This window comes from Protopterus annectens, chromosome 2.part1, assembly GCF_019279795.1.
Source record: "Protopterus annectens isolate FY-2018-M chromosome 2.part1, PAN1.0, whole genome shotgun sequence".
In the NCBI taxonomy this organism is placed as follows: domain Eukaryota; kingdom Metazoa; phylum Chordata; order Ceratodontiformes; family Protopteridae; genus Protopterus; species Protopterus annectens.
The window spans coordinates 1,231,285,313-1,231,310,768 of NC_056729.1; the positions used below are offsets into that span (position 1 = coordinate 1,231,285,313).

General features: G+C 42.2%; 1 protein-coding gene across 1 annotated transcript in view; it reads right to left on the reverse strand.

The window, feature by feature from the left end:
* The window catches only part of ITSN2 (intersectin 2), a 3,295,579-nt gene that overhangs the window by 23,662 nt on the left and 3,246,461 nt on the right, over window positions 1-25,456 (reverse strand). Inside the window, exon 36 of the mRNA XM_044063555.1 lies at window positions 20,978-21,151. Coding sequence (XP_043919490.1) covers window positions 20,978-21,151 — 174 coding nt within the window. The remainder of the gene's footprint in view (window positions 1-20,977; window positions 21,152-25,456) is intronic.

Below are 25,456 nucleotides of genomic sequence, written 5' to 3' on the forward strand. Positions count from 1 at the left end.
ATCCTTGCCCTTGTTCTTGTTGTGGTACTTTTTGAATAGTTCTCATGTCCATGAGGGCTGAAATTTGTTTTTGTGCCTCAGACCATTGATTTTGCGGCAGGTCTGGCATTCCTTTTAGCCTTGGTAAAGTATGAAAGTGGAACCTGTAACCTTGAGACACAATATTCAGAACCCATTTGTCTTGGGTGATTGTTTGCCAGTTTTGAGAAAAAAGTGCTAGTTTTCCCCCTAAGGGGGCTTTTGAAAGGGACGTGCTTGGCGTACGAAGGGGAAAGTCATTGTGACTGTTTCCTGTAAGGTTGAGACTTGTCCTCACCTCCTTTTGGGGTTGAGGTGCCCCACTGTCGTTGTCTGTTTGAGCCTTGGGGTTGAGATCTGCCTCTTGGGCGTCTGTATCTGCCTCTCTGTGGCCTGTCTGACACTGGAAAGGACCAATTCTTTGTTGGCCAATTTCTGCTAAACTGAGGTGGCTGTACCTATAAGAAATCCTTGACTGCATAGATTTAGCTTTATCCTCCATTTTCTTTAACACCTCTTCTGCCTTAACACCAAACAAGGTATCATGCTGTAAAGGAGCATCCAATAATTTTGCCTTAACATGATCAAGTAAACTGTTCTTTTAACCAAGCATGTCTTCGAATCACTGAACCTGTAACTGCGGCTCTACAAGAGGCCTCTAAAGAATCAAAACCACATTGCAGAGTATGTTTTCCCACCTGTTCCACCGCATGCAATAAATCCTGCATTTCTTTACAATCATGAGCTTCTGAGCTTGCAAGCATTTTCTGTTTTAACTGAGCCATTAAATATTGCTGGTATTTAAGCATGTGAAACTGGCAATTTAAAGCTCTTACTGCTAAAGTTGCAGAAGTGTATACTTTCTTCCCCCATCTATCCAAAGCTCTGGAATCTCTGTCAGAGGGTACTGGATTTTTTGCAATGGAAGCCTTAACCCCTTTTGGACCCTGGGAAATAGTTTCTGGATCCGCAGAAAGGTTTTTGTAAAGAAACTTGTGAGAGTCAGGGACTATAATACCTGTCTGGCTTGGCTGGAGCAGGGGGCAAAGAATCAGGAGATAAGCTAGATTCAGAGAACACTTCATCCACAATGTCTAGCACAGGCAGAATAGCCAGTGGCCTGTGCTGGGGCAATAAAAGGAAATCCCTGAGCCTTTTCTTGGATTCTGAGTAATCCTGACTTTCCCAATGGAAATGCTCCCTCATGGTATGCAAAGTTTCCCCAAAAGAATAATCCTCAGGATGAGAGTCTGAAGGGATAGATTCTTCAGCATCAGAGTCCTCAAAGGGGGGTAGAGAGTATCCCTGGTCTGAAGAGGGATCAGAGGAAATGGAAACCTGATCAGAGGAATCATAGTCTGTATCCTGCCTAGGCCTTTTCTCAGGAGGGGGATGAGAACCCCTGATTAGAGTAATGAGGTCTTCAGCCATTTTAAGCATCTGTTTCTTAGGCATGGAGGACTGTCCAGGAGAATGCTGTACTTGTTTCTTTGTCTTTAATGGTACCTTTGTCTTGGCTGATGTTTTATTGGTAAGTTGTGAAGGTCTGAAAACACCCTCAGAAGCCGATGCCTGCTCAGCGGCTCTGGACCCATCTGAGGGATTAGTTTCCGTAGGCCCAATACCTTGAGTTTCCAGAGGCCTAGTTGTCTCCACGTGGGAGTCAGAAGCGGCCTGTGGCTCTGAGGTAGCGGGTGTCAGGGGCTGCGAAATCGCCTCACTGAGAACCGGCGACTGGCCTAGAAGAGGTTTCGTCGTCAGCTTTGGACCTCGGATGCCTGTCTTTATCCTTGTCTTTGTGTTTTTTCGGTATTGAGGTCGTCGGTTGATCTGACGGCATAGTATAATTGAACCTTCGGCCAAAGTAGTGCAAAGCAAAATCAAAACGTCTTTTTATAGTGCGTTTGTTAAATCTAGCAAAAAACGACAACTAGTGACGTCGTGATCAGGGCCTGGGCAAGGAATACAGTAAGAGTGGAAGTCCTTATGAGGTATTTGCTTCCCACAAGAAATACAATTATTAACTTTTTCTGACATCGGTCTGAGGTAAGAAAAAAGTTTCCCCAATGGGGTACTTAGCTTTATTGAAGACTTCGGATCTGAAATTCGACCTCGAAAATCTCAGGAGTCGGCCGACCGGCACTTGCGAACTGCTTCTGCTTCAGGCACCGCGCAGCAAGAAAGACTGAAGAAAATGGTGTCGGATGCATCTTATATACTGACATCAGGGAAGGACCAGGACTTTGGAACTCTGGCCGACTGCGGGACCGCCTGACGGCAGGATAACCCAAGTGTGATGACTGCAGCAGTGTAACACGATGAACATCCAAATCTAGTTTATAATGCCTGGTAAATGTATGGACTGATGACCAGGTAGCCGCTTCTAGGATAGAAGCATAGTCTACCCTCCTGAAGAAGGCCGCTGAAAAAGCAGCTGCCCTGGTGGAATGAGCTCTCACATTTTCAGTTAGAACTTTCCCATGAAGGGAGTAACATGGAGAGATAGCTTTTGAAATCCATGAAGATACAGTCTGTTTTGAGACTGCCTTCCCCAAGGCCCTTGGGTGAAAGGAGACAAACAGCTGGTCAAGACATTCTAATGGGTTTGGTTTTGTCCAGGTAATACCCAAGTTGTCTGTGGACATCTAAGGAATGTAAAGTTCTTTCAGAGGAATTTTGAGGTTGAGGGAAGAAGACAGGAAGGTTAATGGTCTGATTTAAAGACAGCTCATTAACCACCTTAGGCATGAATGAAGAGTTAGTCCTGAGGGAGACCCTGTCTTTATGGAAGATTAGGTAAGGAGGGATGGCCATTAGGGCTTGAATTTCTGAAACCCTCCTGGTGGATGTGAGGGCCACCTGCAGTACTGTTTTCCAGGTATATAAGCCTTCACTGAAGTAGAGTGGGCTGGTTCAAATGGAAATAAGGTGAGTTTTTCAAGGACAAAATGTAAGTCCCATGTAGGAGTAATTGGCTTACAAGGGGGTCTGTTGTCAAGGACCAAAGGAAGACAAGCAGAAATGGCAGACAAGTGGACCTTAACAGAAGAGTACATTATTCCTGAATGTAGAAGCTCACACAAGTAAGAAAGGACCATGGGTACAGGAATGAGTAAAGGGTCTTGGTTTTTCTTTTGACACCACCTGGAGAATCTTTTCCATTTTGCCACATAATTTCTCCTGGTACTAGTTTTCCTGGCCTCCTGCACAACATTGAGTACATCCTCTGCGTACAGGTTTCTGAAGGGGATCAGAACCCTATTACCCATAAAGTGAGTCTGAGATTGATCACCTAAGGGTGTATTGGGACCCTCTGTCTTGTGTGAGTAAGATGAAAGAGTGGGGTAAACTGTGGTGATTGTCCTTGGCTAAAAGGTGAAGAAGGGGAAATCAATGCTGTCTTGGCCAAAAGGGAGTCACCAGCAGGATTTTTGTATTGTCCCTCTAGATCTTCAGAAGGACCTTCTGAATCAGTGTGAAGGGGGAAATGGCATAAAGATACATTTGTGCCCAAGAGAAGGCATCTACCTTCCAAGCCTGAGGATGTGGATCCCTTGTACAAAACAGACGCGTCTGCCTGTTCTGGGAGGAGGCAAACAGATCTGCCTGAGGAATACTTCACTTGTGTATAAGATCCAGGAACACCTCTCTGTAAAACACCCATTCATGACAGGGTGCAGAGTATCTGCCATTGCATTCTCTGCTGAGGGAATGTACACTGCTTGCAGGTGGATATGGAGTGTTGATGCTAGGGACCAAATCTGGATGGCCAGGCTGCAAAGAGGGTAAGACCTTGTCCTCCCCTTCTTGTTTGTGTACCACAAGGCAGTCATATTGTCTGTGACTACTTTCAAAGTGCCTGGTAGGAGGACTTGTTGGAAGATCTGTAATGCTAGGTAAAGGGCCCTTATCTCTTTGATAATGATATGGTCCCTTTGCCTGAGTGGAGACCACTCTCCCTGCACTTTGCTTAGTTTGTGGTGGTGTTGTAGAACTGCCCCCAACCCAGGTCTGAAGCATCTGTGAAGATTTGCTGTAAGGGTGGAGGTATGCCCTGGCTGAGAGTGATGGCTGCAATCCACCATTCCAGTTCCTTTTTCAGGCATGGTAGGAAAGGGAGAGAGATATCCAGAGGGTGAGAATGTTGGTTCCAATCAGTCTTCAGTACCCACTGGAACTTTCTCATATGCAGCCTTGCCAGAGGGAGCATGGGTATCAAGGATACCATGTGTCCCAGGGCTCTCAGGAATTCTCTGGCTGATAATGTTTGAAGAGTGAGAAGATTTTTGAAGTAATGGGTGAGGTCATTTATCTTCTGGCAGAGAATGAAGGCTGCCAACTTGTCAGTTCTTACGTTGCACCCTACGAAGACTAAGTCTTGTGTAGGAGTCAGGTGGGACTTCTCTTGGTTCACAGTGAACCCTACATCTGCCAGTGTTTTGGTGACCAGGTGTAGGTGATGGTAAATGGTGCGACAGTCCTGGTGAAGTATTCTGCAGTGGGCAATCACTGGAGCTAGGCACTTTGTGAACACCCTGGCAGCTGTGGAAAGCCCAAAATGTAATGCAGAAAATTAAAAATGCAAGGAGCCTACTGAAAAACGTAGGAATTTCCTGTAGCAGGGGAGAATGGGAACAGGCGTCTTTCAAATCCAGGGATACCATAAAGGCCTGGTGGGGAATAAGGGGGTGCAAGGTGAGCATTTTGAAGGTGTGAACCTTGAGAAAAAGGTAGAGTACGGACAAGTCCAGAATTGGTCTCCAAGGACCATCTTTTCTTGGGACCAAAAACATCCTTGAGTAAAATCCCTTGTTTATCTGCTGTGGTGGTACCCTTTCTATGATGCCCTGAGTCTGTAGTTGATCCAGAATAGAAGGAAAAAGATGAAGCTGCCTTGGAGGAGGTTGGGGTATCCCCTGGAAGGGGGTAGTGTCCACCAAGTCATAAAGTAACCTTTTTGAATGATGGGAGAACCCAGGCCTCTGAGGTGAGGGTAAGGAGAGGGTGAGGTGTAGGGACGGGGGTGGAGGGAGGCAGTGGGTTTGAGTCACAGTGAAGGGGTTCTGTCCTGATCAGGCTGCCTCCTAAAGGAAGTGGTGTTAGTGGAGGAAGGAGGTCTAGGAGTGGAATGTTTCCTAGGTTGCCCCTGTCCCCTAGCCTGTGATGGAGCAGAATGAGATGACGGTCTCCTAACAAAAGCTGTCCTTTGAGGGTAGTTCCTATGGTACCTAGGGATAGGTGAAACTTGTAAATGTTTTAAATTTTGCAATTCCTTTCCCTTTTCTTGTAGGGATTTTAGGAGCTCTGCAGAAGCTTCACTGGAAAAGGCCTTATTATCTAGTGGTGCATCCAGTAACTTGGTTTGTACATGTATAGGAAGGGGTTGGAGCCTCACCCAGGAGTATCTACTCAGGACAGAGTCTGAAGCTGCAGATTTTGAAGAGCCTCCACCACATCATAACTGCACTTAATAGAGTGCCTAGTCACCTGTGAGGTGGTACAGAGTAGGGAGTTAAGTTGGGTCTTAGCAGGCGAGTCTGGTACATCAGGTATGAGTGAGCTGAAGCCTTAGACAGGGTGTCCAAAACAAACCTGGCCATATGGGTTTGATAATTTAGGGCTCTGATGGCAAGTGTGGAGGAGGTATAGACCTTTTTTCCTAGCCTATCCATAAACTTGCTGTCCTTGTCAGTGGGGAATAGAGAGATTGTAGGCAGCTGTCTAGAAGATTTGTCAGCTGAGACTGCTATGACATGTATGGGAAGTCTATTCCAGAGCATGGACAGTCTATGTGTTATGGACCTGTCCCTCCAGCATGTTCTGTTGATTGTGGTAATGAGGTTAAGGTCTCTAGAGCATGTGGTGTGGAGGGATCTGTATTTCTTTAGCTGCAGCATTTCTAACAGAGTTGGGTCAGACATGGCTTTGTAAGTCAAGCAGAAATCGTTTCTTAGCAGACGATATGAGAGAGAGAATAGCTGGAGTTTTTAGAGACTGTCCGCGTGGGACATGTGTTTAAGGCCTAGGATCCTCTTCATGAGGTACTTTTGTGGCCTTTCTAGCTGTTGCATGTGTCTAGTAAGGTACATGCCAAATGGGGCATTATACTTGATGACTGGCCTAATGAGGGAAGAGTAGAGAGAGATGATGCCCTCTTTCTTCCTGGATGCGAAACCCTTGGTAATGAGATGTGCCACATGGAAGGACTTTCTGACCACAGTGGCAATGTGGTGGTCGAAGGAGAGGTTGCTGTCAACCTGTGTCCCCAGATCTCTTATAACACCTTCAGTGTTCAGTGCGTTACCATCAATTTGGTAATTACTGGGAACTGAGTTTTCCCAAAGGGGATGACGACGCATTTTTTGCCATTAAGCTTAAGGCCATGGTTTCGACATCAGTCACTGGTCTCAGGGAGGCCTTTCTGTAGGATGTCTACATCACTTGGGGAGTTAATAATGGCTCCCAGCTTCCAGTCGTCTGTGAACTTGGTCAGCCAGAGTTCCTCCATGTTGGCCTGGACTTCTAAGAAGTAGATGCCAAACAGAAGGGGACCCAGGACCGATCCTGTGGGACCACTCGAGACTGGTCGGCAGTCTGACTTGGAGTCTGTTACTTTCACACTGCGGGTTCTACCTGTGAACCAATTTGCAACCCACCTAGTGATATAGGGGTTGATGCCTAGCTTGGTGAGTTTATCAATAATTCCTGAGTGGGGAATGGTATCAAAGGCCTTGGCCAGATCGAGGTAGGCTGTATGAACTGCCTTGCCCTCATCCACAGCTCTGGTGACTGACTCAAAGAAGTCAACTAGGTTGAGAAGGCATGATCTGCCTTTCACAAAACCAAATTGCGTGGGATCTTGAGTTTGAAGATTCCCTATATCCTTCTTAATTAGGTCCATGACGATGTGCTCCATAGCCTTGTATATCAGACTCATCAGGCTAATGGGGCAATAATTCCCAGGGTCTGTAGTCGCTCCCCCTTTATGGAGAGGGATGACTGTAGTAGTGAGTCATTCGGTAGGGAGACAGCCTGAGGTGAGGCTGTGATTGAACAGGGCACACAGATGTGGTGCCAGTTCACTTTGTAGTTCATTCAGAACACATCCAGGGATATTGTCGGGTCCCATGGAAGCTGTATTCTTGGCCTTGGACAATGCAGCTTTAACCTGTGCTATAGTAATGCTGGGTGCCTGGCATTCCTCTGGTCTTGTGATTTGTCCTTTAAAGGGGGTGAGAGGGGTAAAGTTGGCAATGAATCTGTGGGCCAGTATGTTGGCAATATCTGATGGCTCAGTATAGGAGGTACCATTGTCCAGTAACTCAGTGCAAACCTGGGTATTGCCATGGAGATAACGATAGAAGGCTTTGTGGTTGTTTTTAGTGTCTGACACAATTCTGCTTTCACAGCTGGCTTTAGTGGATTTGATGAGGGATCTCAACTTTTTGTTGAGGCTAATAAGGGAGTTTTTCCAGTCTTGGGACTTCACCTTTTTCTGCAACATTTTCTTCATTCTGTTGTAGAGCTTATTAACGGCAGGGGACCACCAGATTGGCTTCCGTTTTCTGGAGGAAAGTGTCTTGGTTATGTTGGATATAGCTAGTTCTATGCATTTATGTACATGTTCGTACAGTGCACTGGTGTAAGACTGAACGTACAGTGCATTGGTGTAAGATTCGGCAGTCATGCATCTATTTTCCATTGACATGGGCGCCGTGATGTTAGGCACCTCTGTTTTTATGAGCCCAAAGTCAGCTTTGGAGAAGTTTTTCATGGTGGTTACCTTTGCGGGGGGGTGAGATGTGGATTTCCATGGTGATTAGTTTGTGGTCGGATCTAACCAGGGAGGACTTGACTATTGGTGTAGAGAAAAGATTGCCCATGTTAGTAATAACCAGGTTAAGGATGTTGCTTCCTCCAGTGGGGGTAAGAATGAGCTGGTCCAGGGCACTGGAATTGATGAATTCCAGGAAGCATTGGGCCAGTGTATTGGTGCATTGGTGCATGAGTAGTTTTCCCAGTTGATGGAGGGGTAGTTGAAGTCACCTAGTATGAGAGTGTTGGGTTGGACCCTAATAGTTTCCAGGGGGCTTAGGAATGTGGAGTGAGAGTCTTGGGACATGGTTGGGGACCTATAGCAGGCTATGACCTGAATCGCCGTCTTACCCAATGTTAGTTGTACCTGAAGCATCTCAGATGCGTTATGCTGGGCTACTAGTCAGGAGGTGTGCATATCCTTTATGAATATGGAGACACCACCACCTTTGGAGCTTCGGTCCATGTTCCATGTTATCAGACATAGCGGTCACTTGCCTCTAACCCCACCTGGAATCAAAATAAAGATAATAAAGGAAAAGAAGACTGGCATTTTTATTGAAGTTCTCTTCCTCTTCAAAGTCATTTGGATTGATCTATTTTACTGAATTTCTTAAAGAAAATTGCCTGATTTCCATTGATTCATATTACTAATTAAAATGGAATATTTGTTTTGCTTGCTTGTAAGTAGCTGGAACTTGAGCCTTTCCAGTAATTTACACTGAGCAAATACCTACTACAGGAAAATCATTTGACCACCCCCTCAACGTGGCTTCAGGCCCCATTACAGCACCTCCACCAGCCCATCTATTCTTCACCCAGTTTGTTGCTGAGGCTACAGTCAGTAATAAACTGGTGTCATGTCTTTTCCTGGACCTTTCCAAGGCATCTGACACAGTCTCCCACCCTAAGCTCCTATCTAAACTATCCAATCTCAACCTCTCTTCCTCCATTATTCTCTGGTTCTCTAGCTATCTTAACAGACTACGATCTGTTAGATGGCAAACTTCCTGCTCTCCTTTCCTATCCGACCAAACAGGAGTCCATCAAGGATCCATCTTAGGGCCTCTACTCTTTAATATCTTTACAAACGATCTACGCTCCACCTGCTGCACATTTTCACTGATCTAGTATGCAAACAATTTTCCTCTTGTTACCTGCTCTAATAACCTCACTAACCTCCACTCCCTCACTCAAGAGTTCAACACTACTAAACACTGGTCGATTGACAACCAACTCATCCTTAACCCTAAAAAAAATAAATTACTTCTTTCCTTCCAAAAACCAAGCTCAGTGCCTCCTTCTGTATCTCTTCCCTGGACAGCACTATCACTCATGCAGACTCCCAAACCAATCTCCTAGGTATTACAATAGACAACCGATTAAAATCCGACTTTCACATCCAACATTGCATCAAAAAAATCAAATCAAAAACTTGACCTACTGTATGGAAAAAAAATATCTATCCTTTACTGTAAGGACTTCTCTTGCCCAAGCTTACTTCCTCCCCTGCCTACTGTACTCATCCCCTATATTTACCCACCTCCAAGCCAACATTATAGCCAAACTTTAAGAAACTTACAACCAAATTGCTAGATTTGCCTGTAACCTCCCTTACAAATCTTACCAATGCTTTGCTCTTAAACTACATTGGCTTGAATTCCCACAGCTACTCCAACTATCTCAGCTACAAATGGTCCATTCACTAATTAACAAACCCTCAGACTGCCCCTCTCTGTCCACTCATATCCCTCTATATACCTACACGTCCTCTCCGCAGCTCAGAACAATTGCTACTCAACACCTACAAATCAATAGGCAGATTGCTCTATAAATGCTCAATATTCCACATTTGAAACAAACTTCCCAGTAATATACATTACATCAAATCTACCTCGCTCTTCAAAAAAGAACTAAAAACTACCTTACTAGGTCACCTTCCTGCTCTTGCCACTACCCCACCTAACTCATACTCCCTTAATATGTTCTTAACATGCTTTTCTTTCATTAAGAAAATATTACAAATAATGTACAACCTCTCTCACTCTACTAAACAGTTGTATACTTTATTTCACTGTCTTTTCCCTACAAAATAAATTAATTTTTTGCTTCTCTTACTTATTTCCTTATACGCAAGACTCATTTATGCATCTATATCTCCCTATTTTGACCTATCAATATGTTTTTCCCCCTTTCCTATCTGTTCAATCCTACAATTTTTAAGCAAGTGTATTTTCGGGTTTGTTATGGTAATAAGAAAACAACAATTATTTTTTTTTTATCTTTATATATAACTTCTGTGCTCGGTTATCTTCTGTATTTTCTTCATTTTGTATTTGCTCATTTGTATACTGCATGTATGTCTGTTATTATATTTTAATATTTCTTGTATAGTTAAAATATTGTATTTTTGTGTGGAGCTTTTCTCCTGGGCTCTCCACTGAAAATGGGCCATTGGCCCAGTTGGACTAACCCGGTCAACAGAAGACAAATAAAAAAACAAGTCACCTCTAAATAGCCCATATGATACTAATAAGGGAGACAAGGTTTTGAAATTATATGCAGAGCATTTATGATTTAGGCATTTGATTTTTTTAGTGAGAAAGTGTTGTGGTTGTGCCAATTGTGACAAGTGTTTGGACAAGTGCAAACTTAAAGGGGTATTATACTCAATGATCGACCAAATGAATGTTGGCCGAGTAAAGTGGAGTAATGAATTCTTTGGATCTGGTAGCAATACTTTTAGATATAAGCTGTTCAGTGACAAAGGCCTTCCTAACAACAGTAGAAATGTGGTGATCGAAGGACAGCTCGTTGCTGACATAGGTACTGATATCTCTAAATACAGGCTCAATTTTTAAAGGGATATTGTCAATGCGATAGTCACAGAGGGAGTCATGCTTGCTAAAGTGTACAATTATACATTTCTTGACATTAAATTTTAATGCATGGTTTTGACACCAACTACTTGTTTAACACAGACCCTCTTGTAGAAGCCTGGAGTCTTACAGGAAGTTTCATTCTATACACAGGTCGGTGTACTTTCATTCATCAGAAAAGACGTTGTGGATCTTAATACAGATTTGAAAGAATTTATTTGGGATTGAAAGTGGACAAGCATTAAGTGGAAAAAAAGTTGATTTGTTCCACAGAAAAATGGTGGTTTAGGATTAACCTGATTTGAAGGGATAATTTAGAGCTATGCAGCTGAGGTTCAGTTACATGACATATGGAGGAAGTTATGAATCAAAATGGAAAGGGATAATGATGAAACATAGGATTGAGTTTGAGAATTAAGGAAAGAGTAGGATTTTGGATGCAGGTTGTTTACTTTAGGAGAAAACCTAAAAGCATACAGATTATTATAAAATAAGAGAAAGGATTTTCAAAATAAACCCACACAGGAATGCAGTAAAGATATTTTACAAACAGAAATGACTGTAAGTAGGGATACAGAAAACAGGTAAGAGGGGGCTGGAATTTACTGGAGAAAATAAGCAAAGGAACCAAGGAAATGGGAGCAAATAAAGGTAAGAGAAAGGTTACAGAGAGAGATGAGGCCAAACAAAAGTCTGGACTGCAGGTTAGAGACTGCCTTCCCTACCAGGGACTAATCACAGGTTATAGGCAAATACAAACGGATATTGTAGTGCTAAGTGAAATACCAGTTCTGACAGTTTATAATTGAGTCGAGAACAGAAGTTGTGGTTCAAAAAGGGATAATTAGTAGGACATATAAAATATTTCAGGATAACTATAAGAATCAATCACAGAAAGTTAGAAAAGATCTGGGAAGAGTGAATGTTAACGTTGTTTGTCTTTCGGCTTTTCCCGGTTAGGGGTCGCCACAGCAGAACTCCGGTCCGCTAATGATTGGCAGTTGGTTTTTTATGGTGCCGAGTTGCCAGCCCGATGCCCAACCTTCAACGAAGGCATGCCCATTCAACGCATGTCTTTCGAACGCCCACTTGACCGTGGGGAGGACATGCAGACTCCACAGAGAAGGCACTCCCAATCCAAGCCGAGAATCGAATGGGAAAACCTCTTGCTGTGAGGCAACAACACTACCGCTGCACCACCTCGTAATGGAAGAGTGAATGGTAATGCAATGTACAAAAGAGCACTGGGAGGGCATCTGTATAGCTCCCACATATGCAGCAATATCCAGGTGGTTTACGATTTATGCTTGCAAGTGTTTGCATAGTTATTTTACACCCAATCAGACCTCCAAAGGTAGACAGCAAATGCTGGAGATATGATGGAACAGAGACAGGTAATCAAGGACATATTTTCTTGAAATTTAATGAGTTGGCATATTTTAACATTTCCCTACAGAGTACTTTTCAGAAATGTTGTGGGAGTAAATGGTTGCAACTATGGAAATTATTTTCTGAGCTGGGATAAAGGATCTGAATTCCCAAGATATGGTGAGGCCTTACTAATTTTAATGCTATTGGCTACAAAAAGAAACGGTTACTAGAAAATAGAACTCAAAATCTAAACAAACTGTAATTGAAGTACTAAATAATTTAAAGAGATAAAAATATCTAGACATAGGATCTTTAGAAAAGGGAAGGATTAAACCACATAGGAATAAATTAAATTTGTGGTTATAATACATGCAGAATAATGGTCATGAAGAGGAAGAGCTGATTTCAAGTGATGGCAGGAAATCAGCAATATATATATATATATATATATATATATATATATATATATATATATATATATATCACTAGAAACCTTAAAAAGAAAGAAAATATGTATAATGCATGACATGTCCTATTCAACACAAAGTTTTCCCTCCACCAGTCTACCTTCTGGAAATATTCCCTTTTTAGGTGCCTCAAAAAATTGAGGCATATAAAGCAACTGGGGAAAGATAAACATTTGTACTTCCTGAACTCACTGGTCCAAGTCTAAAATGAACACCGTCCATTTCTAAAAATACTTCCCCATTTTCACTAGAGCTAAGTAAACCAGCACAAAATGTGACCACAGAAATGAATTAAATGTATACATTGTGTGTATAACACCTAACCTGACAGTTAAACCTGCCTTCATCAGTTATAAACGAATATTACCAAGAAGACATACCTACAGTACAGTTTGGGTATACTTCTGAAACAGCTGTTTTAAGGTATCAAACAGTGAAAACTCTACCTTGGCTGGGTTTTTCTTGCAGCTTTTACCAGACAGTTTATCTGTGTCACCTTTTAACTCTTTGATTTGGATGTAGTGGGATATTACGCAGGCACCTTAAGTTTTAAGTGCATCAGCTGGATTTAAAGACCTTGTGTTTCTGAAGTATAGCCAAACTATCCACTTATGCTGTGCTAACAAGGTCAATATAAAGGCCAAAACATGCATGCCTACAACTAGTGGGATTTGGCATTATTGGCCTGACTGTAATCTAAAAGTAAAAGATAAAAAGTCATAGACATTCAGAAGCCATTTAACTGAAACACTTGTGTCCTTAAGGGGTCATTTGCATATATATTCCATGGGTCTCCATTACAGGAGGTTTAAAGTATCACACAGTGAAAACTCTAGCTTGGCTGTTTTTTGTTTTTTTTCAGTTTTTAATACATAACATAATTTGTACTGTGTATTACAGACTACAACAGATGCAAATGGAGTTCAAGAACCCATAAAAGGCATAAAATGCAGTCCCTATCAGCCCTATAGCTGCTCATTTTAAACAAATGCATAATCAGAATTTTGAACTTTAAGGTCCTTTATTATGCATTAGTGTTTAAATTCTGAACTATATTTAAATGTCTCTGATATTTTATTACAGAAAGGAAAGTAGCAGAGTTATTCTTTTATCCATGACACTCTTCAGCATAATGATTTAAATAATGAAGTAGCTATGAGGCATTGATTGTAAGTTGCATTTATCTCTCTCTAAATATATGTACTTATGAATATTTAACATTTGTTTTTACATAATCTTTAAATCTTGATTAGTTCATTTAGATGTGATCTCTCTTATAGGTCATCTCTAAAATAATTTATTGTATAGTATGATTGTTTTCAATGCATTTATGTACGTTAGCAAAGCATTTGGCCAAGGTGCTGGTTTGATTTTACTGGTGTATTAAAGGTTATGTTTTAAGGACCTAACAGGCATGTGTGGTGCGTTTAAAACCAATTTTCTTTCTTTACTCTTGTGCCTGAGGATGATTTGATACTTTGAAATTTAGAGTCTTTCTTTTACAGTCCTCTAAGAGTGGGTTCTAGGTGTTGATTATTAATGATTTTGTTTTGTGATCACTGCAACTTAAATATAATTCTGTGTGCAGATGACATTTTAATATTTTAGTCAAACTGATAAGTAAAACTACAAATGTATCTCCAAAAGGATTTGGAGCAACCCTGGAAATCATCAGCCTTAAACAATTTAGAAGAAGAGTATAGTTTATTAGAGCGGAGAATGGAATTACTACTATCAGCAGTAGGTAATAACTTGGGAGACTATTTATGAATGTAGTACTACAGAGTGGTATGGAGTTACTACTGCTTATACTGAGAATAGCCCAGGGGTCAGTTAGCCATTTCTAAGTAAAGGGAAAACTACTTGCAGCTACTTATCTGCGAATACATATTTTATGTGGCAAGCAAAGACGACCAGTGACATCAGTATAATGAACCATATAGAAAGATTACAACAATGTGCTGCTAGGAAGTTGATGTACAGGCTAAAAGCGGAACACCAGTGCAGGGGCCAGAGGCATAGCTTTGTTTCTTAAGAAAACAATTCAGAATTTCTTTCCCCACCTAACTTAAAATTTCTCCTCTGTGCGGTAGTTATGGAACCATCCAAGTGAACTGCTATGTGTACCAACGCAGCTTAGACTATTTAAAAGACCTGTATGTCTAACAGTAAAAAACACTTTGAACAGATACATGAAGACGCCTGACACTATGTGCCCTCTATTAAGCCCCTCCCTTACAAAATCTGTCATGGTGAGCAGTGAAGCATTTACAAAGTAGCCCTGGTAGTAACCATAATGAGTTAATTCTAGGATGTTGCTGACCTGTAAAAAACACAATAGTTGCTGATGTTCTATTTTACATTATTTTGGCCACAGTGTTTAAAATTGCAACAGTTCAAACATTTTTAGGGTACTGCCCTTGTGAAGGAGGACAATATAAACTTCTTTCTAGGATGGAGAAAATAATATCTCAACTGGAACTTTTCCCCTTCAGATGCATATAATAAAAGGGATGGTAAGAAAGATGCCCAAGGAGTGTGCTCACAGCATTATAAATTGAGGGAGAGTTATCAGAGCCTGGTGCTTAAGAATCCCTTAGACTTCAAAAGCAGCTTGTTGACTGTAAATGTGCTAACTTCTCTCAAAAAGAAATCAGACTTCGAAGTAGGATTGCATTTGTCACTAGGAGGTAATCTGGCAATCTCTCTTACTGCTTTTTCACAATAGTAACATATAATTTATGCAGTATCTTTCTCTAGGAGTTATGGAAAGGGAAGAGAATAAAATTACTGCCAGGATACATAAGGGAGTTAATGGCCCCCTAGAAGACCTTTGTTGAACATTATTCAGATAGCTGAGAGAGCAGCAAGACTGATCTGGGAAACTGAAGCATGTGTACTCAGGATGTCCTGGAAATGTCTAACTGTTGCCTCTCTGCTGAATGAGTTCAACACCCACTTCGAGATGAACTTCTGCCATACACCTGGGGGAAGTCAGGGATGTTAAGTATTACAAGGTTCCTTGATGTCTGTGGGACTGCAGCCAAAAGACAGCCAGTGCTTGTCATGGTAGTAAACCAGGGATCCACAGCTGGAGACTGGAGGTGGAAGAAGTCAGGTTAAAAAGAGACCTTCAACACAATGCTAGCAGAAGGGTGGCTCTGGATTTGCCTGACATACACACAAGCAAGGAAAGTAGCAGCTAAAACAGCCACCAAAATGAAGGCTCATTCATGTAGAGGAGGAGCTTTGCAATGTCACGAAGAATGACTTTTGGACAGCCTCAAAGGGACTGTATTAAAATATCTGGTGATTCAGGAAGGGAAAGTGGGATATTGTCACTGCTGTTCTCAGCAAGGAAGGTTAGCCAATGACTACAAAAGAAGACACTGTTGAGTGGTAGAATAAACACACTAATGAGTAACTCGTGAATCCATTAGACATACGTTTCACTGATAAAGCAGTGTCAGAAGCAGATGGTGCAGTTGAAGACATCTCAAGTCAAGGTCACTGTGATGATTAAACTCTTCTCCTGTAGCAAGACTGTGGGAAGTAATAATGATCTGGAAATGTTTAAAGCACTTGACACTCTTGAAAGTGTAATGAAAAGCACAAATTTTCAATGTTTGGAAGCCAAAATCTCTGGACTAATAAACTAGGGTAGTGGTTTCCATTTTCAAGAAGGATACATACAAATGATTCCTTAAGGACATACCAGTGTTTCAGCTACATGGCTTCTGGATGCCCATGACTTTTTGTTTTAATTTGTTAAGCCTTTAATTCAGGCCAATAAAAGGAATTTAACATATTACACAATGAGCTTGGCTATGTCTTTCTTGCAGTTGTTACTGAACTTTTTGTCTGCGTGACCTTTTCATCCTTGGGTTTACATTTTCAAGAAGAAGGGCAAGGAGGGAGCATATGCCATAGTGCTGAAAATATGAATTCATATAAAAGTCAAGCCTCTGACTCAGGAGAAGCAATGCTAATTTTGCCCTGTGCATAGGGCAGTTAGTTAACTCTTTGTCTTACACAGATATTGGAAGGGTCAAGGGAGTTTGCCAGTACTGTCTGAGTGAGTTTCACAGACTTGGAGAAGGCATACAAGGGCATACCCTATAATGTTATGCGATATCCAACAACAGTATAGGGTCCCAAGGCTTGAGAGAAGTGACAAATGCATATCTTGGTGGTTTGTGAAATGTATTCAAGGCAAGAGAACAGTGAAGGGGTGGATCACATCAACCTTTCTCTCGTAGGGAGGGCAGTGCATATATCTGGTGGAGGCACACCCAGGCTTGATCATTCTGGTGGAGACTAGGGAGTACATCCTGCAGTATGTCATGGCAGGGGTCTAGGTTACTTGCTGATGTCCTAAAAGAAATGGGGAAAGACTGCCCAGAATGGTCAGCCCATTATACAGCTGCCTACCCGTAGATTACCTACACATGAAGATGGGAGTAGGGCATCAAAACTGAAAAACAGTAAAACCACCCCTGATGGTTGCCTGAATGGTGTCTCCTCTTGTTTAACCCTCGCCCTGGTTATAGGGAACAAATGGCATGCAGAATTGGTAGGCAGGGTTGCAAACAACTGCAAGGACTTTGTAAAGGGCATATCTTACTTCTCTCCTGTTTGTGATTTTCCAGAACAGGATATCAAGGCACAGAGAAGAATTGGACAACATTTAGCCTTGAAATGTGAGACTGCATTATTGTTGCTTGCAGATGACAATGACTTCATTCCCTCGAGTCACTGTGATGTCTGGCATGCACAGGAAAAGTCCACTACTGAGTCTGAAGTTGTCAGGATGAAAGCCAAAACTTCAAATCAGAGGTCATGGTTTTCTCTTGCAAAAGACGAGGTGGCTTTCTGTAGGTGGTGGTGGTGGGGGGGATTCTCAGGTGGAGAAGTTTAAGTAAGTTGAGGTCTTGCTCATGAGTGATGGTACAGTGGGTCACAAAACTAAACAGCAGATGGGTGCAGCAGAAGCAACTGTAGCAGACTATGGTGGTGAAATGAGAACTAAGTCATAGGACAAAGCCCAGAGTTTACCAGTCTCATTGTCCTTACACACTGTCATGAACTTTGGGTACTGACTGAAAGGATGAGAACATGAATACAAGCGGTAGGAATGAAGTTCTTTCATAGGTTAGCTGAGTTCACTCTCTGTTGCAGACAGCAGCAATGTAGGAAGAACATGAAGAGCAATCACTGCCCTTATGTGCTGAAAGGAGCAAGTTAAACTGGTTTGATAACCTTGAGGGGATTACCACTGTGAGTTTCCCAAGGTAGGTATACTAGGCAAAGCTGACTGAGAGGAGACTTGAAGGATAATCCATGACACACTGTAAAGAATACATGTTTGAGCCTCCCTAGCTATGTCTGGGAATCCCACAGGGTGAGTGGCAAATTGCTGATGTGAGTACGGAAGTGTGGTGTGCCTAACTGGCTTGCTAACCACCATTTTCATTAGAAAATTAATTAAATGTTTGGAAAGGAGTACAAATTACAACACCTCTCTGAGCCTGGCATTGAATGTCTAAGCAACTAATTAATTTTAGTACATACTGTAGCCAGATCTGCTTGCTACCTTTTTTCCTTAATCCATTTGCTCACCATTTATGTTTGGACACAGTGATTCACTGCAGGATGGATCCTCCTCCATGTGTGTATTGGGGGGGGGGGGTGAATCAAGCTATAAGTAAATAGTTTCACACATGGTCAGTAAAGTGTTGGCACTAGTGACCCTATTCACTGTGTGCAGTGGGTACTCAGAATGCAGCCACATAAAACGTCTATATTGGATGGTCTACAAATTCATGCAAATGCCATTCTTAATGCAGAATGTGTTTGCTCCCATTGTAGGGCTGACTCTGCTGTAATCTCCAGCCACCAAAAAAGAGTGACCGAGCAGTGTCTATACCCACATTTCTTCTTACAAACAGAAGGCAAGCAAAACCACTCCTTTATACACACTTTTCTTTCTATACAGTGTTCTAGTATCTGTGGTGCTAGCTGAATCTGGGTCTCTGGCAGCACAGAGAGAAACTCTACCTGCGCACCAAAGGCTGGATACCAATGATCTAGTGCTTAATGGCAAAGGATGGCATTGACATGTCTCAAGCAACGCTCAGTGGCAATGTTTCAAATGGATGCCAGTCTTCCTGTTACCACGCAATATTTTAACACAGATGTCAAGGTAATGATCTTGAGGAGAAATGGCACATTGATAGAAACTATAAGTACATAAAGAAAACAAAACAGCTGGCAAGGCAAGCACTTAAAACATCAGAGATTCCAATTACTGTTAGGAAGTGAAAGATTATGGGCACAGAAGGCAACTACAGTAACAGAAATGCCACTATTATATGTAGTATGAATATTCAAGAAGTGAAATAACTGCTTGCAGTGGATTACAGCAAAGAATATAATGAACTTGTCTTCAATATAAATTATAATGCTGTTCAACCCACATATTTGTTTAGTGGTCATGTCTTGCTCTTTTGGGGGGAGTGCAACATCAAAAATATACCTGAATACATTGCTATACCTATACATAGAAGGGATTTCTCTCATCTGCTGCATTAGAAATGATGGGAGACAACACGTTAAAAAAACACTTGAACCTTGAATTCTGCAGGAATCAATGGACTTGGTAAGATTCACTCATTCTGTAAAGGGAGAGCTCATTGTTCAGCTCAGCAATGGGCTCATCTCTTCTAGTGTACCTAAAATCAGTCTGCCAAATGGCAAGCAGCATACTCATCCTTTCTCCCTGTGACACAGGTGTTCCTCATAGGTGTATACTGCTATCTTTATTATTCAACACATGCATTAACAACACACACTACATTAGGCTTCTCTACTATAATTTCAGTATGCCAATGATTCTACACTCATTCCTTCAGCTCCTTCCTTAAATAAGCTTCTGTCACTCAAGCTTCATGCTCTTCTATCGAGCAATGATTGCAATAATGTCACCTAATACTCACAGTTAAAAAGACTAAGTGTATGTTCTTCCTTCCCAAAACCTCATCTACTGACCCATACCAATTTACTAGGTGTCACCATCAACAATAATCCTTAGTTTGATCTACATGTCAGTAAAACCATTAAAAACACATACAAAACTAGGGGTTCTCTACAAAGCCAAATATTACCTAATTGAACATGATAGAAAATCAGCAGCCACTGCCTATCTGCTTCCTACTTTATGCAGCACAAATATTCACCAATTTACAGTCCACTCAGCTACACAGACTACAGCAATGCTATTACAACACAGCAAATTTGCTATTGCCTTTCCAGTAGGGCACACCATTGCATTTCAGTCAAAAAAAAAATTAACTGGATGGAGTTTCCCCCAATTACTTCAAATATGCTGAACTAAAAGCCACCCAATTTATTCGCTACCAGCACTCAAAATGCCCAGTCTTAGGCTCCACTGCTCAACTGATACTCTCAAAGCAAACAACTACTCTTCCAAGAAAAATTCCTTGGATATCAACCCAAGTCTCATAACATGCATGGATATGCACTACACTTATATAATGTGGCCAAACTCTGGAAACTGGCTCCTCTTTATCACTGGCAAAATAAGAACTCCTACTTTTTTTAAAAGAGCCTGCATACTCATTGTCTCAAAATGTGGTATGCCACTGTTCTACTACACCTGGATAGTCTTTTCCATAACAACCACGTTCACCCACATTTCCAGGAAACTCAACTTTACTATTACAATGCTCTCCTTAAGCACAACCTATAACTCCTTTTCTATGTATTGAATATTTTCCGGCTAGCTTTTTCTACAGTCCCCTTCACCTACATTCCCATGAAACTCTACCACTGCAAGTTTCTCTCTAATCACAGCCTGGAACTCCTCGTGCATATATTGTGAGCATCCTCCTCCATTTATGTATAACTCATACTAACTGAGACTCTGTCATCTGAACAGTACTAGATATTTTGTCATGTTTGTATAGTTGAATTAGTTTCACTACATACAGGCTTCCATATCAAAGTACTACAGCCTATAGAATCTGACAGTGTGTACACTGCTGTAGGCTATCAATTCTCTTGGAATTCCTATTATGGTGTGCTTTCTCCTGTTTGATGGAATGTCTTCTACTATTTGGGTGCAAATTGTTTTGAAGCTCTTCTTCCCAGGCCTCCAGTGAAAAGGGGTCTTGTATGGCTCAGACAGACTTTCCCAGTAAACAAATGGAAGTAAATAAATACATGCATAAATAATTATATATGGTGGAGATAAAGTAGTTATTGCCAAGATCCCTGTAAAAAACACACTGTATATTAACAAAGCAGAATAGATATCATGAAAGCAGATAAAAAAACAGTTGTTTTAACTACTGCAATTTCTGAATTTATAACTCACTGAACAGTACAAATATAACAAAGTTAGAATACCATCAGGTGAAAACTGATCCCTTTCAAATACGGTGATGCACAAGACATCCTGGTAAACATCTTTAATGAAAAAATGGCAGCTGAAGTTCCACTTTGGACTCAGTGTGTCTTGCAGTGTTCTTGTAGTAAAACACTGAGACCCCATGGTAATTTCACAATAAGGATTACTCTTCCCTAAAAAAAAAAAAAAAAATACATTAGATATCTGACAAAATCATTAGTTAAATATCCTTGGATGAATATTTAAATTATTTCCACTAATCACAAAGGAAAACTGACAGATATATACTCACCTTAACAGATGGATGTGTGAGCACGTATTTTGCAAATAATAGCTTTTGGGATTTCACATTCCGATAACCCCAGTTTGGTATATTTTAGAATTTTTTCTTTTTGCCTCGGTCAGATGTCCATGTACTTTGTGCTAGTCCATGCCATGGTATCAAGTGTCAGGCTAGGAGAATGGTCTTGCCCCCATGTAATTTAGACCACCATCTAGTGAGCTAGCACAACTTGCAAAAGATTAAACAAATAAAAAAAACCCAGAAAATAAAGTTATATAATTTTCTAACTTGCATGAAAAACATCTGAACTGTAGAGATACTGTCCACTCAAAGGGGAACAGTGGGAACGTAATGACCACCCACTACAAGAAGCTTCAAAAAAAAAAAAAGAAAAGAAAAAGAAAAAACAAAATCTTCCTCTATGTCAAGTAAAGGTTTGTGATATCTGAAGATGGAGACTTTCTGTGTTGGATAAATGTTGGGAAGAATATTAAGCAGTGAAAAACTAAATCACTCAAGAAGACGAAGTTAGGGAAAAGCCAAAATCTGAAGCAATGTGATGCTACAGGAAGCTTGACTTCTGAAACTAAGGTCCAAGATATAATGCTTGATAATGGTAAGTACTGTGATGATTGGGGAGAGATGGGCAAAGGCTGCCAGCCTAGTCAAATAGAATTTGATACATAATTCTATCAACTGTATAAAGAAATGTAAAATACAGGCTTGTGTTTTTAAATGAAAGAAAACACTGTAAAATGTGAACTTCAAGATTGTTGCAACATTGCCATCTGCTGTATGGAAAACCAAGCCAAGCATTTCAAATGTGTCTTTTGAAATTGAAAAGATCTTATGAATCTCTTTAATGTTTTACAAGTCGGCCCCAGGGGGGGCTGGATGAAGGTTTCATGCCCATTGTTTTAAGGCTAAAGTTTATGATCAGAATTTACATGTGGAAGATGATTTATTGCTCTGGTTTCTGCTAGCATGTACATGTGAAATGTCTTCTATTAAGTTTCTGTGCAGGTGCTAGATTGCTAAATAATGCAGTGTGTGGCCTGAGAACTCAGACCAGGTGTTAAGATGATGCAATATGAATACTGGGAAAACCTAAGTGTCAAAAATGATGTAATTTTGGGAGGGCCTTAGAGACATGTTTGTTAGTAATGTTTAAATGCTATTTCTCACAAGAGACCAAAAAGCATTTTGACTTTGGACATCTACCTTATCAGCACTCTACCTTATGCTCACATGTAAGTTTCTAGCACTGTGATTTCTTGTAGGAATAGTTAAAGCTAGTAAATAAGAAGTTATGTACTCACCATAACGTTCCATCTGAGTAGGTAAACTTCATTTGTCAGCAACCTATGGGAATCGGATCCGACCTCGGATCCGAGCCAGCAGTTTTCAACAGCTTTAGATCTAAGCTCCAAGCTCCTCCCCCTACCCATAATCCCCTGCCAACCCTGACTGACCTCAGATCAAGTTTGCCCAACAGCAGAAACTGCTAGAAAAATATTATTCTCAAGAAAAGTGGGTAAAACCCATGGACCTGAGTATGAATACATTCTCAAGTGAGGGGGCAGGAGGGAGGGACGGTTGCTGACAAATGAAGTTTACCTACTCAGATGGAACGTTATGGTGAGTACATAACTTCTTAATCTGAAGTAGTTAACTTCATTTGTGCAGCAACCTATGGGACAGAGTCCCCAGCTACCTGAATCTTGGGCGGCCTTCATGGAAGGATGTTCCGGAGCACTGCAGAGCCAAAGGATGCTCTCCCTCTGGAGATAATGTCCAATTTATAGTGATTGATAAAGGTATGAGATGAGGCCCAAGTGGCTGCCGAACAAATATCATCGAAAGAGACTCTAGCTCTAAAAGCCGCAGAGGTAGACATAGATCGAGTAGAGTGGGCATGGACTCCCTGAGGTGCGGGCCTGCCAGAACTTTCATATGCTAGAAGGATACACTGTGAAATCCATCTAGGCAGTGTAACTTTAGACACCGATTTACCCAAGTTAAATTTGGCAAAGGAGACGAACAAATTGTCGGATTTCCTATGACCAGATGTCCTGTGGATGTAGAAACAAAGTTGTCTATGCACATCCAATGAGTGTAATTTGTATTCCACTTTGTTACGGTAATTTGGAAAAAAGACCGGCAGGTTAATGGACTGGTTAATATTTGATTCAGAGGCAACCTTGGGAAGAAAAGAGGGATTGGTCCTGAGGTAAACTCTATCCTTGTGAAAGGTCAAGTATGGAGGTTTTACACAGAGGGCTTGTTGTTCAGAGACCCTTCGAGCCGAGGTGATAGCGACAAGAAAGGCCATTTTCCATGACAATAATTTAAGATCTACTGAAGCTGCAGGCTCAAACGGGGGAGCTGTCAAGGCCTGAAGCACCAGCGTTAAATCCCAAGAAGGGACTACATCCTTCACTGGAGGTCTGAGCAGAAAGGTGCCCTTCAAAAAGGTCTTACACAATTTCGTGGTGATCAAAGGGCCCAGTTCATTTCCCAAGTGATAATGAGAGATAGCTGCTAGTTGAACCTTGATTGTGGAGGAGCTAGCCCCCTGATGAAACAGCCCTGACAAAGTCTAATACAGCGGGCAAAGGAGCTGTAAAAGGATCCAAGTTTTGGTGTTCCACCCAAATGGAGAAACGTTTCCATTTGCTACTATAGATCTTTCTAGTAGAAGGCTTGTGCACTGCTACTAGAATAGTTTTAACTGGAGAAGAAATACCGGGAGTCCTAGCTACGAGTGGAACTGGAGCAGCCAAGCTGTGAGCTTGAGATTGTCCAGGTTCGGGACTGGGAGCTCTAGGGGGTGGGATATTAGATCCGGACGGGGATCCAAAATCCAAGGAGGATTCACCAGATGAGACCAAAGGTAAGGGAACCAGGTTTGACGAGGCCAAAATGGGGCAATGAGGATAATCCTGCTCCCCAACCAGCTGGCTTTCTGAAGAAACTTCATCATCAGGGGAAGAGGAGGGTAAGCATAAAGAAGACCGGGAGGCCAAGCATGCACCAGAGCGTCTCTCGGGGGTTCCCCGGAGGGGGAAATGAGAGCGAAGTAGTCGCAACATTTTGTGTTCGAGGAAGAGGCAAAGAGATTGCAACAGGGTTTACCCCATTTGGCGAAAATCCGATTCGCTATCTCGGGATTCAGAGACCACTCGTATGGTAACACGATGGTGCGACTTAGTTTGTCCGCTAGGATGTTGGACCGTCCCGGAATGTGCGTTGCTATGAGAAAGCGGTTGGTGGAGATCGCCCATTTCCACACCCTCATGACCTCTCGACAGAGAGGGTAAGACCTGGTTCCCCCCTGTTTGTTGATGTACCAGACAACAGACATATTGTCTGTCTGAATCGCAATCGTTCCTACAGGAAGAAGGTCCTGAAGTGCTTGCAGTGCTAACAGCACTGCCCTCATCTCTAGGACGCTGATATGCAGTGAGGTCTCCATGAGGTCCCACATGCCTTGGACTGTCCTGCCCGAACAATGCCCCCCCCCACCCGAGGTGGGAGGCATCCGTGGTCACCGTGGCTAGTGGAAGGGTCATAGAGAAGGGGCGGCCTTGCTGGAGGTCCAGAGATTGAAGCCACCATAGGAGGGCCCTCCTGCAAGCCCTGCTGAGGGGAACGGGATGGCTCAGAGGATACTGAAGAAAGGACCACTGGACCTGAAGGGTCCATTGTAAGACCCTCATGTTCAAACGTGCCATTGGCAATAGGTTGATTGCCGCCGCCATTGAGCCAAGAGCCCTCAGGACCAATTCCGCCGGAGGAGCTGAAGATTGTAGAATGGCCCGCACGTGTAGCCTCAGGGTTCGTAGTCGGTCTGTGGTCAAGAAAGCTAGGAGTTCGTTTGTGTCTAATCTGGCCCCTATGAAGTCTATGGTCTGAGTTGGAGTAAGAGACGACTCTATGTTGATAGTGATCCCCAGCCGGGGAGCTAGACGAAGAAAGTAGTTTCTGGGTGCACAGAGTAGATGCCTTGTCGGGGCGGTCAGGAGCCAGTCGTCCAGGTACAGGAAGACCTGGATTCCCTGAAGCCTCAGGTGGGCCACTATCACTGCTAACACTTTGGTGAACACCCTGGGGGCTGTGGTGAGACCAAAGGGGAGGACCCTGAAATGGAAATGACTGGCTCCTAGCCGGAAGCGGAGGAACCTCCTGGATCGCC